The 14,489-nt window shown below is 37.7% G+C and overlaps 1 protein-coding gene across 1 annotated transcript; it reads left to right on the top strand.

Moving 5' to 3' along the window:
* The first annotated feature begins 3,155 nt into the window (after positions 1 to 3,155).
* Positions 3,156 to 8,432, top strand: LOC311302354 (uncharacterized protein). The gene is made up of 4 exons (XM_084428170.1): positions 3,156 to 4,004; positions 4,456 to 4,624; positions 5,009 to 5,167; positions 5,390 to 8,432. The coding sequence occupies exons 1-4, from the start codon at positions 3,434 to 3,436 to the stop codon at positions 6,102 to 6,104; spliced, it is 1,614 nt and encodes a 537-aa protein (XP_084284296.1). The 5' UTR covers positions 3,156 to 3,433; the 3' UTR covers positions 6,105 to 8,432.
* The last annotated feature ends 6,057 nt before the right edge of the window (positions 8,433 to 14,489 follow it).

The following is a 14,489-nucleotide window of genomic DNA, read 5'->3' as shown; positions in this document are numbered from 1 at the left end:
CTCTTTTCAACATGCGTTACGGAAAATACCGCCTTATGGGTGAGTACGAATTCATCTGCCAAGAGACAAGTGACAGTGAATCAACTTTTTGTTCGTTTAAGTACACCACCACACGCTCAGACAAACATGATTTAAATTCCTCCAGCAAGATTAACTCTCTCAGCGAAACAAAATCATCAGCTTTGCTTGCATTACTCCACTTATCAAACAAAATACTCTTATCCCTTGCAAACTCTACAAAGGTCTGGTTGGAATTTTTTTTATGGCTTCGAAACTTTTGCCGGTATGCCTCTGGGACCAGCTCATGTGCACGTAAGATCGCCAATTTCACAGCTTCGTACTTTAAACTATCCTCCAAAGAAAGAGTGGAAAAAACTTCTTGCGCCTTCCCAATCAACCTGCACTGCAACAGAAGAGCCCAAACCTCCTTAGGCCAACCAAGTGACAGAGCAATGCGCTCAAAAGCGTTGAAATATGAGTCCACCTCTGTCTCTCTAAAATGTGGGACTAGTGTAATGTGCTTACTGACGTCGAACGACCCAGTTACTAACGACGGAGAAGCAGAAGACACGGTTGCTAACGGTTGAGTATGAGCAGAAGACACGGCTGCTAACGGTGGAGTATGGGCAGGAAGAACGTTATCTCGAGATGGATGTCGTTGCGCAGCAGATCTTCCCACAATTTGCATTGCCTCGAGCTCCAACTCTCGCATTTTTACCTGTTTATCTGCCTCAATTTCAAGTTTGCGAATCTGTAATCGCAAATCCAGCTCACCCAGGCGATTTTGCGCTTTCTCCTGTGCTTCCAGCTGCAATCGGGCCAAACGAACTTTCAGTTTTGTTTCTCCTTTTGAGTTCAAAGAAATAGGAGAGAACGGTTCGAATTGAGGTAACCCCGCTCTAACTTCGGCTTCTGCCACTGGCAAAAATTCCTCACCAATCTCGTTCCCACGCCTCGGTGTTTCCACATCCACACCATCTTCAGCTAGCTCTCGCTCATCTGGTACCACGAGCACATTCGACTCCACTAACTGATCATATATCATGGATTTTATCTCCCTCTTAAGAGACTGCCGAGCCACAACAATCCGAAAATGATTCGCGATCGCCAACAAATCATCTTTTCTACAGCAATCTAACATTTCTACAGTTGGATTTTCAATAAAACTCTTCAAATCAAACGCTGCCATCGTGCTACTAATAAAGGCCACTAGCCTACTACAAAATCAGCTGTATACACTCACCACGTTTCCAGTGTAAAAATAGCAAATATGCCTCAAGGTGACTTATATTAATTAATCCAATATCAATTCATTTCCAGGATAAATGATCCCGGACGAGCCCCCATTAATGTTACGACCCTTCATGGTTTTAAAAATCTAGGAGGGTAGAAGGGGAACATTATGTCACCCGTCAACAATCTTTACTATGGAAACACTGGGAAATGAGTGATATCAAGAAGCAGCAGAGCGTTTAAACACATTTATTATTTGCAACTGGTCAAAAGAATCTATATCTATATATAAACATAGTTCACAGTTCACAAAACAAAAAGGCCGCCGCCGTCTAGTGCGTTCATGACTCCTTTTATAGTTCCCGGGTTTCCGGTAACCATATGACTGGATCTCACTTGCAGACGTCAGCACGCCAGAACCCTCCTCTCAGATGATTAACAGCCAATCAGGCGACCGATCAGCACATCGCCTGCGAGAGCGAAAGTAAAGAAAAAACAGACAGCGGCAGAAACAATACAAAAGAAACTAGAAACACCAAAGTCGCACAGCTTGGTGTCACATAATATCGTAACAGGTAGTTTTAAACATGTGTTGAAGTGAACTTACCATCGGTGAAATTAGGAGGTCTTTTTGTCTCTGGATAAAATCATAGATCCTTAAATTTAGAATCCTTGAGCAGAAGAGATATATGCTCTCCGTTTGCTAAATTGAAAATGAGGATTGTTTCCATCATGAGGGGCACAGGCCCTCCCCTTCTTCTCTGCATAGTTGCTATATTAGCATATGCAGTTTGTTTCAGAAAACATCAAGCAATTAAAAGATAGGCTGGACACCTGGTGTTTTACAATCAAAGATGCCACAGTCTCCTATCATAAAATCTCCTGATCTGAGCATTCCTGTCAGGAAGGGAGACCCCAAAATGTGCCCATTCTGACACTTCACAGGGACCAGGTTGTAAGATCAGTATAATTAGATATATACCAGTGTCTTCAGGAAAAGTCAGGGGTCAAAACAAAAGAGCCATGAAGTTACATTTTATACAGCCTACTCTTATCCAGGGATTGTTATGATAAGCTAAATCATCCTTCCTTCCTGGGGGTGCTGTCCCCCAACCTGTTGTTCTAGGAGAACGCGTGAAAGAAAGATAAAACCCAAAATGACACCTCAATTCTGACACCTTTTGAAGATCAGATTTCTTTTCTAACATTTAAACTTAGAACACATTATAGTGTATAGTGTACACCCTTTGACTTTATGAATACACAAAAATGACAGCTTAATGATTTTTAGATTTTGTGCATTTATTTAAAGACTGCATAGGCCTACCATTTTGACGCTTGTGTTACCTTACTTCTTTGGCAATATTAAAGGTTTTTATGAAATATTATTTCTATTTTTCAGCACATACAGTCAGAGTTATAGAACATATTAATAGTGCAACAAATAAGGTGATTATGTTTTATTTATTTTAATCAGGTTTGTTAAAAGTATGCTTGAATGATGATGAATGCGCTAACATGTATTTGCTATATCAATGAAAATATTTGGAAAACCTGTTAAAATCAAGTAATGATGCAATCCTTTAAATCTTACCTTTGAGTGCATCAGAATTAATTGGATGTAAAATTATTATCATGTGACATTTTACTTAACGTGACAGAAAAAGACAGTGACACCAATGACACAATGAATCACCAATGACCCACATATGACCAAATATCATTATTCTTCAACCATAATTAAGTAGATGAGACTAAATTGTTACATTTGGCATACAATCTAAATGAATAGCTTCAATAGAAGTTTATCTATAAATGGGAGTCACTGGTGTCACTGGGGTTCTCCCATAAGAAAAGAGACACCAGTGACAGCAACACCAGTTTTCATGAAAAATACCACATCTTGTCAATCATGGTATATAGGCCATAAGGTGAAGCCGTTTTCGTTTAACCCCGTTCCCATAATAGGGCACTAAATTATTTTCATCCCAATAAAAACACCTATTTGTATTAAACGCGAAAATAAAAGTTCTCCATGAGTAATCCTGCAGTTTATTTTTTATTAGTGTTTAAAGTCGGCAATAGTTCTTTCCTCGCGTAATCATATTTTTATCAGGAGTGATGAGGCAATCATCACGTGCTTCCCGCTAGACCAATAAGGTGGCCGCTTTTTGGAACGACATGTAAACATGAATCCAAGATGTCTGCGCCCTTGTCGTCAATATCGAGTAGCGAAGACGAAGAAATTACAGCCAGACCTCCTTCAAAACTCCGTAATAAGTATTCTAAACAATGCTATATGCATCTCACGTCCATACATAAAGAAGAAACACAGGATTTTTCACGCACACGGTGGGATACTTTCAGAAACAGCGCCAAACGGTGGCTTGGCTTGCAGGGTGAGAGTCAGAGAATAGCAGAAACATACAAACATTGTCTAGAAATTGAATTTGACAATGTTCCCGAAGACGCTGGGTTTCACCCCACTTGCTACAGGCGTTTCATTGACAAAAAGCGCTTGGATGCGGCCGAGAAACGGGTCACACAGCATCCTGAAGCTCAAGATGCTCAGTCTGTGCCATCGGGTAGTAGTACCTCAACAATTGAATGTCCGACAAAGAAACTTCGATCCAGGACGGGCCTGCCAGTAGCTTGTGCAGGTCCTGTGCTTCCTGCCTTGTGCATAATTTGTAAGAAAACGGACAAGTACATTACGGTTGCAGGCAAACGCCAGAAGGACCATCTTTCACAGGCAGAAACGTTGTCAGCAGGTAGGTAAAAAGTACACACACACACACACATACACGTTTGAAGTTTTATGTCGTATGCTGGGAACCATGGCTAACTTTCAATTACATAGATTTGCATTATTTTGCATACAGCTACAGTCAGAACACTCAATATTGTTTAACTGTTATAACACAGTTTGTTACTCTATTTGTTAATCTTTGTTAATGTTAGTTAATAGAAATAGAGCTGTTCATTGTTTGTTCATGTTAGTTCACAGTGCATGAACTAATGTTAACAAGATTTTAATAAAGTATTAGTAAACGTTGAAATTAACATGAACAAATATTAATAAATGCTGTATATGTGCAGTTCATGATAACTAATGTATTAACTAATGTTAACTTACGAACCTTATTGTAAAGAGTTACCCACAGTTTTTACTTAATGTTTTAATTTACAAATTAATTTAATTATAGTCTGCTTTATTTACAGGCCAGTTACTGAAAGCTGCTGAGATGAAGGAAGACACTAGCATTCTTGTGCATATTCGAGACAAAGACTGTGTGTCTGTGGAGGTGCGATACCACAAGTCCTATTACAGACAGTACACCAGGTTCCTGACAAAGTCTACTGCAACAGTTACTGGGACCTCAGAAGAACAGTAAGTTATTATATTGTATTATCAAATAATAATGAATAATTCCCTCACTTTATTGCATATTTCTAAAGTAAAGCATTGACCACCTACTTAGACTGTATATTGCCATTTTGTCTGTAAACACAGTTTTGACTGCACAATCTCGGCACAGTAATTCAATATGATAAAATGTGTACTGGTTTGTGAAGGAAATTATATATTATATATAATTTATTTATTACCATGTATTTTCTTTCTGAAAAATAAATTTAAAAAACTTCTCAAATCGCTTGGTCAATTGCTTTCAATTTGCGACTATTTATACTATATTTAAAATGGAAGCAATTGTGAAATAGTTATGGCACATACAATATTTACTTTGCTGTTTTTAATGTGTTTTCTTTTCAGAAATGAGCCAACCTTCGATGCCAGCTACAAGATCTTCTGTGAGCGGATCATCCGCCATAGAATAATCGTAAACCAAGAGGTGCTGACAATGACGCAGCTAAGAAGAAACTTTTTAAATCTTGTGAAAAAACATGAAGATCTTGATGCTTCAAACTACAGGTAATTTAAATACCATGAGTTTCTTTTGCAGCTTTGTAAAAAACATTTGTGAAACATTTTATTTTTTCTCACAAAAATGTAATTCATAATAATGAAATCATAATTCTATTTTATGATGTGTAGAAGCTGATACACAGTGTATTTCAACTAAATAGTTTTCAGTGTGAATATATCTTTTTTTATATACTGTTGTGATTATCTGTCACTGTATCTTTGTTTCAGGCAGGATAAATTGAAGAGGAGGTTGACCCGTGATTTTCCCCAGCTGGTGTTTCACTGCCCCAACAAGCGCAACATCAGTGAGCTGGTTTTTGTTGAGACACTGTCTGCTGATAAGCTGATAGACAGGCTACCTCATCCATCAGGTACAGAAACAACCGAGTCAACTGAGGTAACTAGCCAAAGTGATGGTGAAAACACTGCAAGTACAAAAGCTGGTCCGCAAAGACCAGGTTCAATGGCCTCTATCAATACTACAGAGGACACAAGGACACTTTATAGTGCGGCATTGATATTAAAGATGCTTCTATGTGACTCTCCCGGTATGAAATGCCCGTGGCCACCAACGTCAGACGATTTAAATGTGAACGAAGCAAAATCTGTTGTACCACTCGAACTGTACAATCTGATTTCCTGGATTATCGGTGCAACTGAGGAACCAACACTGGCTCATTATGTAGATATTCCAGATGATTTGAACTTGAAAGTGATCTCTGTTTGTCAAGACATTGTGTATCTCGCATCTAAGGGCCGGAGGCAGACACCTAAATCATTGTGTCTTGGTCTAACTATTCGCCATTTAACAGGTTCATCACAAATTGTGTCACTTCTAAATAGACTAGGACATTCACACTTTAGTATACTAATGCACCAATACCTGTCTCAGATGTTAGGTACATGTATAAATGTCAGTTTGAGACATATTTTGTGTTGCTAAAATTAATATAAATAAAGATACAAGCAAAAACAACAGCATACAATTTTCGTTTTTTTTGTATTCACAATTGTATACATTTATGGATCGTGGCAAAAAACTGCAGGATATTTTGCGGAGAACTTTTAACATAAAGTCCAAAAGGGGGTTGTCAATGCAAAAATGATTTAAAAAAGTAGTGCTCAGGTGTGGGAACGAAAATCACTTTCTAGCCACTTTTTCCTAGTTCACCTTATGGCCTAATACTAACTAAATGAAGTTGTTTATGCCAAGTATTCTAGTTTATTTTTATTATTTTTTACAACTCCCTAACAGTAAAGTAGGTCATACCAGTGAGTTCAACTAAAGCTTCATATGAAACCATGAGATAAATGAGAAGATTTTGATACCTGAAAAGAGACCATGGGCCTCTCTTTATAGATATTCATGAATTTGGAAGAAGGAAGTTGAGTGATGTCATCATTTTAAAAACATTAGATTTTTGTTTAACGGTGACACCAGTGACACAACTCCAGGGGACCACTACTTTCAAATATTAAAAATCAAATATTGCCACATAGAAGGCTCAAGACGACGTAATTGGTCAAATAACATATTTTTTTATTTTAAAATGTGAAGAAATTGTAACCCTAAAGTGTTAAGTGTTAAGTGTTAACCCTAAAGTGACTTTCAAATCTTTCATTTGAAAGTCACGTGTCTAGTATCTGTAAAACTGCATTTTTCCATCTTAAAAATATATCTAAATTACGTCATATGCTCTCATTGACAAATGCGGAACAATTAGTTCATGCGTTCATGACCTCAAGGCTAGATTATTGTAATGCTCTACTGGGTGGTTGCCCTGCACGCTTAATAAACAAACTACAGCTAGTTCAAAACGCAGCAGCTCGAGTTCTTACCAGAACCAGGAAGTATGACCATATTAGCCCGGTTCTGTCAAAACTGCACTGGCTCCCTATTAAACATCGCATCAATTTTAAAATATTGCTGATTACTTACAAAGCACTAAATGGTTTAGCTCCGCAGTACTTGAGCGAGCTCTTAACGCATTATACTCCTTCACGTCTATTGCGATCTCAAAATTCCGGCCAGTTACTAATACCTAGAATATCAAAATCGACTGCTGGCGGTAGATCCTTTTCCTATTTAGCACCAAAACTCTGGAACAGTCTTCCTACCATTGTCCGGGAAGCAGACACACTCTGTCATTTCAAAGCTAGACTAAAAACACATCTCTTTGACCTAGCATTCACATAATACATTATAGACTTCTATAATTTAATGTTAGGCTGCATATATTAAGTCAGCCGGAACCGGGAACACTTCCCATAACTCCTGATGTACTCGTTACATCATGAGAAGAATGGCATCTACGCTAATTTTAGTGTCTGTGTTTATCCCGAGGTTTTCCTGCAGCCTGCCGGATCCAGGCCGTATCCAGATCTGACGAAGGACCTTCGCCTGGACCGATGACAACGCAGTGCTGAAGTGCCAACTAGTCTCTCCCTATGGAGGATCCCTCTACCACTATACAGATAAGGCGTTGTCGGGAAAATTTGTTTCGCGTTCCTACCCCAAAGCAACAAAATAAAATAAAATTCTTTATCAAAATTTATAAGGAAAGACAAGTACTTTGTTTAGGCTTGGCTTGTAGGGAATTCCAAACCTGGAATTTGGTATTTTCAAATGCACATAACTATAGAACCCATTCTAAATGCGCATGTGAACGCCATCAGCGTTTCTCACAGGTTCGTGTTTAAAGTCTGTGTAGAGGGAATGGTGTCGTCTTAGCGGCCCCTAATTTAATAACAAATGATCGTTGCGACGGAAGCAAATCAATCAAAACTAACTTTAGATGGAAAATAACTTAACTCTGCTATAAAGCCAAAACAATCTCTGTTACCTTAAATTATACGCTTATCTCTGTGAAGCTGCTTTGAAACAATCTACGTTGTTAAAAGCGCTATATAAATGAAGATGACTTGACTTGACTACATGATGCAACACTTATTATAACGACAAGAGACTTGAGACTTGACTTGGACTCTAGCTCAAAGACTTGAGCCTTGACTTGGACTCTAGCTCAGAGACTAAGACACTGTTATTTAAACAAGCTTTCAGTTGACTGGGTTTTATTTTGGGCTTTTTAAATGTTTAAATTTGTATTGATTGTATACTGTTTTATTATCGTGGTTGCACTTTGTAAAGCAGTTTGTGATTTTATCTGTGAAAAGTGCTAAAAATTAACTTTACTTACTTACTTACAATAACATAAATTGTAAAAAAAAAAACACATATTGTATACTTGTATATTTTATATTATTGATCAATGTGTTAATGTGTTGTCTCATTGGCACAAATTAATTTAGAAGATTAAATAGAACTGTATTGATCCCAGATTGATTCCACTCCCGAAGCTTTGTTTGGTCACATGCTTTTTCTGCTCTGTGGTGATTTGTTAGATATGGTTGAGAAAACAAGTCTGAAGCTTCAGGTAATTAACAGTTTTTGGGCACAATTTGATGGAAGCCTCAAACGCTTCAGAAAGCCTTGGTTTCCCATCACTAATATTTTGCTGTGTGGCTTTACATCACATGTAAATGATGTGACATCACATACTCGTACAATGTGAGCAGGTAACCTTGCTGAAATTAAAGTGTATTTCAGCCTTAACTTAGACGGCACCAGACAACGAAGAGAACCAAACAGGGAGAATAAATACTCAGAGGAACTAATGAGATAATTAACTAGTTATTATACTAGTGAACTAATCAGACACACTGGGAAACTCAGTCATGGGGGAAAAAACACAATGAAACATATTAACCCTGATATTCACACAGATTCCAGGCTGAGAAAACTATTATATTCATGTTACATTTTATATATAAATTGTGTCTGTGTGAAAAATGGCCTCCTTTTGGTGATATTCCCATTTGTAATAATAAAAAAAAAAACAGTATTTATTAGCTGTATAAAAAAAACAATAAGCAAGGCAAGTTTATTCATATAGCACATTTCAGACACAATGGTAATTCAAAATGCTTTAGATAGAGAAGGAATTTAAATTGACATAAAATAATCACAACAGATGCATAAGGTAAAAATATAATGTATAAGAGATAAAAATATCAATAAAAGCAGAGAGTCCTGAATCACTAAATTCGGTGCGCCTCTGTCTGAATGGAAGAGTCAGAGAGCTTCAGATCGCGAGACACACTAGTAACAATTCCTGACTTCCTAGTGACTGTCGCCTCTGATGGCTTTCAGTAATCACCGTCTCACTTCCCAATCCTCTCAACTCTTCCAACCAGACAGCCCTAACCAAAAATCAAAACAGCATAAGTAAAACCGTTATAAAACAATTAAACAATTATACATAAATAAGATTAAAAAAAAAAAAAAAAAAAAAAAAAAAAATTCTAAATGCAACTGGAAGCCAGTGCAAGGACCCGAGGACTGGTATGATATGTTCATATTTTCTGGCGTTCTGTATGAGCTGCAACTGTCGTTGACATGTAGGTGCAACATTACTTATAGTCAACAGAATGTGTTAAAGGGACCATCAAAATAAAGTTGAACCAATTTTCTTTTTTTTATAGACATAAGCCTCATCTGGATATTCAGTTCAGACTGATGTCTGTTCAGAGTTGAGCTCTATGTGTGTTTGTTCGGTCTGAGTGCTGAGATTCTCTCTACAGACCAGCACACACTGGAGAGGCTCTGAAATCACTGTCAAACTCAACAAGCAGTGAGACATCACGTACCAAGAGTTTGGCCTGTGAAAGACGAGGAAACAGTAAACCAACACACATGGTAAATAGAGCACAACTAAGGTAAACATGGTAACAAGAAACAACGATGCGCCTGGTCTGTTGTCACTGACAGGTGTTCTGGCAGGAGTGGGCGGGGCTTTGCATGTGATTATGCCTGTGACAACCAATACACACACAGGTGCCAGAATTGAGCCAACAGCGAGATACAAACCATTACCACGAAATGCCAGCAATAATGCACACATTACAGGAAAAATAAGTATAATGATGGAGATTATGATATAACAGGGGGTTGAGAAAATCTGAGCAGAGATCAGTGGATATTTCAGTGTCAGAACCCCCTCCAGAGACACCAGCTGTTGCAGGTGAACGCCACACACTTTCAGACACAAATATCCAAGCATTATAATGAATGAGTCAAAGCCATAGACAAGATTTGAAGAAAGAAGCTTTGACACTATATATATATACAGGAGCAGTTGCAACAGGTCACAGAGGAGGAGGAGGATGATGAAGGCTGAGATCCGGCCTCTGGTCTTTCTCTGAAGATGCACAAAATAAAAAGCCCAAATCAGACACGGCACCCCCACACCCAGAGCAGTGATGAAGAAGATGGACAGTCTGATTTCTAAATCATTATAGCTTGGATAAGAAAGTATTTTGTCATGGTTATAGAAATCATTATGATCATAAGCTGCAGTAGAGTTGATGAAATCTCTGTCGTTGTCCTCCATGGTCTGAGTTTACTGCTGCACTTTGAGTTGCTGAAATAAAAGAAAAGAAAAAACCTTTTAAGGGGAGACACGGCAGGCAAAAACATTGTTTTTTTTCACTGGTCAATTTTAAGATGTGGTGAAAAAAAAGTCAGAAATACACATTTAGGTCTTTATTTTATTACACTTTGTCAATTTGCGTCTGTAGATTTCTCCTAAATTCAACAAAAGTTGGCGTTCTAAATCATCCCGCTGCTCCGCGATCGCGATCTGCACACTGTCATCACATGCACCGCTGGAAAGCTCTCTCTCTCCTGTACAATGCTGTCGGATCCAAATATGGTAATTTCTTTTTTATCAGCAACCAATCTAAAAAGTACAATGGGGCATTTAACTCTAAGGGCCCTATTTTAACGATCTGAAACGCAAGTAACTTTGTGGGCGGGTCTCGGGCACTGTTGCTATTATACCGGCGGGATAAATGACTCTTGCGCCCGACGCATATCTAAAATGGGTTGGTCTGAAGTAGCTTCATTATTCATAGGTGTGGTTTGGGCGTAACGTGAAATAAACCAATCAGAGCGACATCTCACATTCCCTTTAAGAGCAGGCGCGCTTGTTCCATGGCGGATTGCTATTATAACGGCGGATTTGCCAGGGCACGCCAGGAGCGGTTCACAGCCGAGGAGACCGACGTTCTCGTCAGGGACGTTGGGGATGGAGAAACACACCCAAATTAACTTCGGTTAAACAGGCGTATGATAATTTGGGTAAATGTGTAAGCTATGTATGCTTTTATAATAAACTGTCTATCTATCTATCTATCTATCTATCTATCTATCTATCTATCTATCTATCTATCTATCTATCTATCTATCTATCTATCTATCTATCTATCTATCTATCGATCGATCGTAATAATGTATGATTTGCAAAAATGATAACTGCTGCGTCTGTGTGTAGATGAGAGAATCAAAGTGTATGCGTGTTGTGCACACGCTACATTGATTATGGCCCTTAAAATAGCATATGAATAACATGCGCAACGCGCCACTGACTTTAAACTGTTTTTTTTCGGTCAGTGACGCAATTGTTTTCTAAACCTGTAAAATAGCATGAGGGAACGTTTGCGCCGGAACTCTTTGCGCTGAACCGCCCCGGGGAGCGCAAGTGTATTTCTTAGTTAACCGACGTGCGTCTGTGGAGGGAAAAGTCCGCTTTGCGCGGGTGCAAAATAGGAATGATACATGTGCAGATACATGATACATGATACAATGTACAAAGTCAATTGCGCTGGGTGCAAGATAGGCCCCTAAAAGCGAAATCTCATTGGCTGATGTCAATTTCTGGCAACGTGATTCGTTCAGATGCGTCACGTGACGTGCTCTGACATTTCCAGTGTGTGTTTTTGACTGGGGTTCTGTTCAGTTGAAGGCCATAAATGCTATGTTATATAAGTTTTGATGTGTTTTAGGTGGTTTGTGTTGTTGATTGCTAATGATTTGATAAGATTTTTTTGTCTGTTAATAGTTGTTTCCACTAAAAAAGTATGAATTTTTACAATACAAATCTTTAAAGGCCGTTTTCTCAAAATGGGTTTTTTCTCATACTCTGAGTCAGAAATCTCCACTTCAGCAGCACTTACATAAACCAAACTTTCCAGTTGTATTCCTATCTATATTCGTAAGGTTTTTACAGAGGGGTTTGTTCATATATCGTTCAGATTCTGATTTATACAACATTTTATGCCTAAAAATGGGGCGTTTTGACTGTTGACAGTCTTTTCTGATTAATGGAGTGATAAAAAGAGATATCCAAAATCCCCTCTGTAAAAACCTTTGACTCTAATATGTCAACAAAATGAAACAATAATTTTGAATCTGGCTTTATCCAATGTTCAGATTTCTCTTCTGGAAATATATGTAAATTTGTGCATTTTTAATTAGATAATACCTAATTTGCATATTTAAACAAAAATATTCTAAAAACTTGTAATACAAAATATATTTGTCTTAATGTCAGTAATCAACTTTCATGCTGATATCTATTAGTTAGAAACTAGCCCGACTGACTTCTGTTAATCAGCTAAGCGGGCACAGTTATAAGCTGACAATCTCAAAAATACTAAACGTTTGCAGATTACAGCTACTAGTTTGAGTCTTGGTCTAGAAAAAAAAAAAAAAAAAAAACACACAAAAAAACCTGTTACTGACAAAAATAGTTGTGGTGTGGGAAATTAAACCTGAGAAACTTTCAGTTTGTCTTCTTCTTTTTTTTTCTATAGCTCACATGCATCGTTCAAACCTGAAGTCACAAACTCTCTGCAGAACAAACTGAATCATTTTTCATTGCTTTTACACAAAATGCATTCAATGACAATGACCACATTTTCTCAAATTTATCTGCAAAACACTATTTGTGCATATGTGTGTGTGTATATATATATATATATATTATGCAAACACTGCTTTCAAAACTGATAAAAGCACATTCAAATCAGAATGATGGCAAACTTTGCACATTTCTGCAGGAATTATTATAAAATATCAGAATAATATTTATAATGAAATAAAATAATATTTATTACAAACAAAACTAATTGCAATTTCAGCTGAAAGTCTGTCCAGGTAGTTTCTCTTTTTTTGTCAGTCATCTTTTAGTAAAACAGGATGGCTTCAGGATGATTTTGTTTCACATGCATGAACATGGATCAAGGAAAACACATGAGGAAAGAAGAGAGAGGGAAAACCTTCACAGTACTGTACATCCATCCATCTATTCCACACATCATGTAACTCTCCCTGTTTTTAGGGGTTTTAGGTCAGTTATGAATGACAAAGTGTGTTTGTTGGGTCACAACTTTTGCCAGTGTTATGGAAGAATGACTTGATTTGAGGCATTTTTGAATTATTTTGTCAGTTTTAGAGCATTTTGAATGTGAAATGAACCGCTGTGTGAAGCTTAAAGTTGGTTCGGGGAACCGTGTGAAGAGTTTTGAAAAAGTGACAGTATTGAGAAATGTGTAACGATTGTAAAAACAACTGTAATTGTATCTGCATTTTTATCACAGTTATTTAATATTAATTAACAGGGTCAAACTATTGTGGAATATTTGGATATATTCATTTATTTTTCAACTAAATGAGCATATACGGTTTGTATTTCCCAGCTGCATGTTTCTGTACAGTTTTCTGCTTGTTGCCCTGTTTCTGGTATTACAGTTTTTGTTTTGTTTTGTTATTTGCAATAACTACCCATTTCTCAGTAGGTCACATAAAAAAAATCACACATTTATCCCTACCAACATTCGGTTACACTTTATTTTGATGGTCCCCTTTAGACAACCCAGGTTTCAGCATGGCACATCAGTTAAATTCACATTTAAAAAACACCAAAACTACCAAAACACTTCATGACTCAAATCTAGTCAATCTTCCATAACACTAGCAAAGTTTGTCATCCAACAAACACACTTTGTCACTTATAAAACAATGAAATAAAAACACTAACAACAGGTAGCGTTTGTCACGTACGGGCTGCAGTAATAAAACCATAGTTGTAACAACAGATAGTTAGTAGATTGTGTTCACTGAATCGCTGGCTGTCTGAGTGGTGTCCGTGTAATAATATAGAATTCATAGACAATTGGAAAAGTTTTTGGGGCAAACCTGACCTGTTGAAAAGAGATGGTATTCATCCCTCCTGGGATGGTGCTGCTCTTCTATCTAGTAATATGGCTCATAGTCTTAGAGCTCAAACATGACAAATTGGGCACCAGGTCAGGAAGCAGACAGACTGGCTAAACCAACCGTCTGCTAGCGGCCTCGCGTCAGCCAGGTCAGATAAATCCTATCACATAGAGCCTCTTTCACCTAGCGATCATCATATAGAGACTGTGT

The sequence above is a fragment of the Rutilus rutilus genome, assembly GCF_951802725.1.
Source record: "Rutilus rutilus genome assembly, chromosome: 13".
Classification (NCBI taxonomy): domain Eukaryota; kingdom Metazoa; phylum Chordata; class Actinopteri; order Cypriniformes; family Leuciscidae; genus Rutilus; species Rutilus rutilus.
This window is presented reverse-complemented; position numbering and strand designations above follow the sequence as displayed.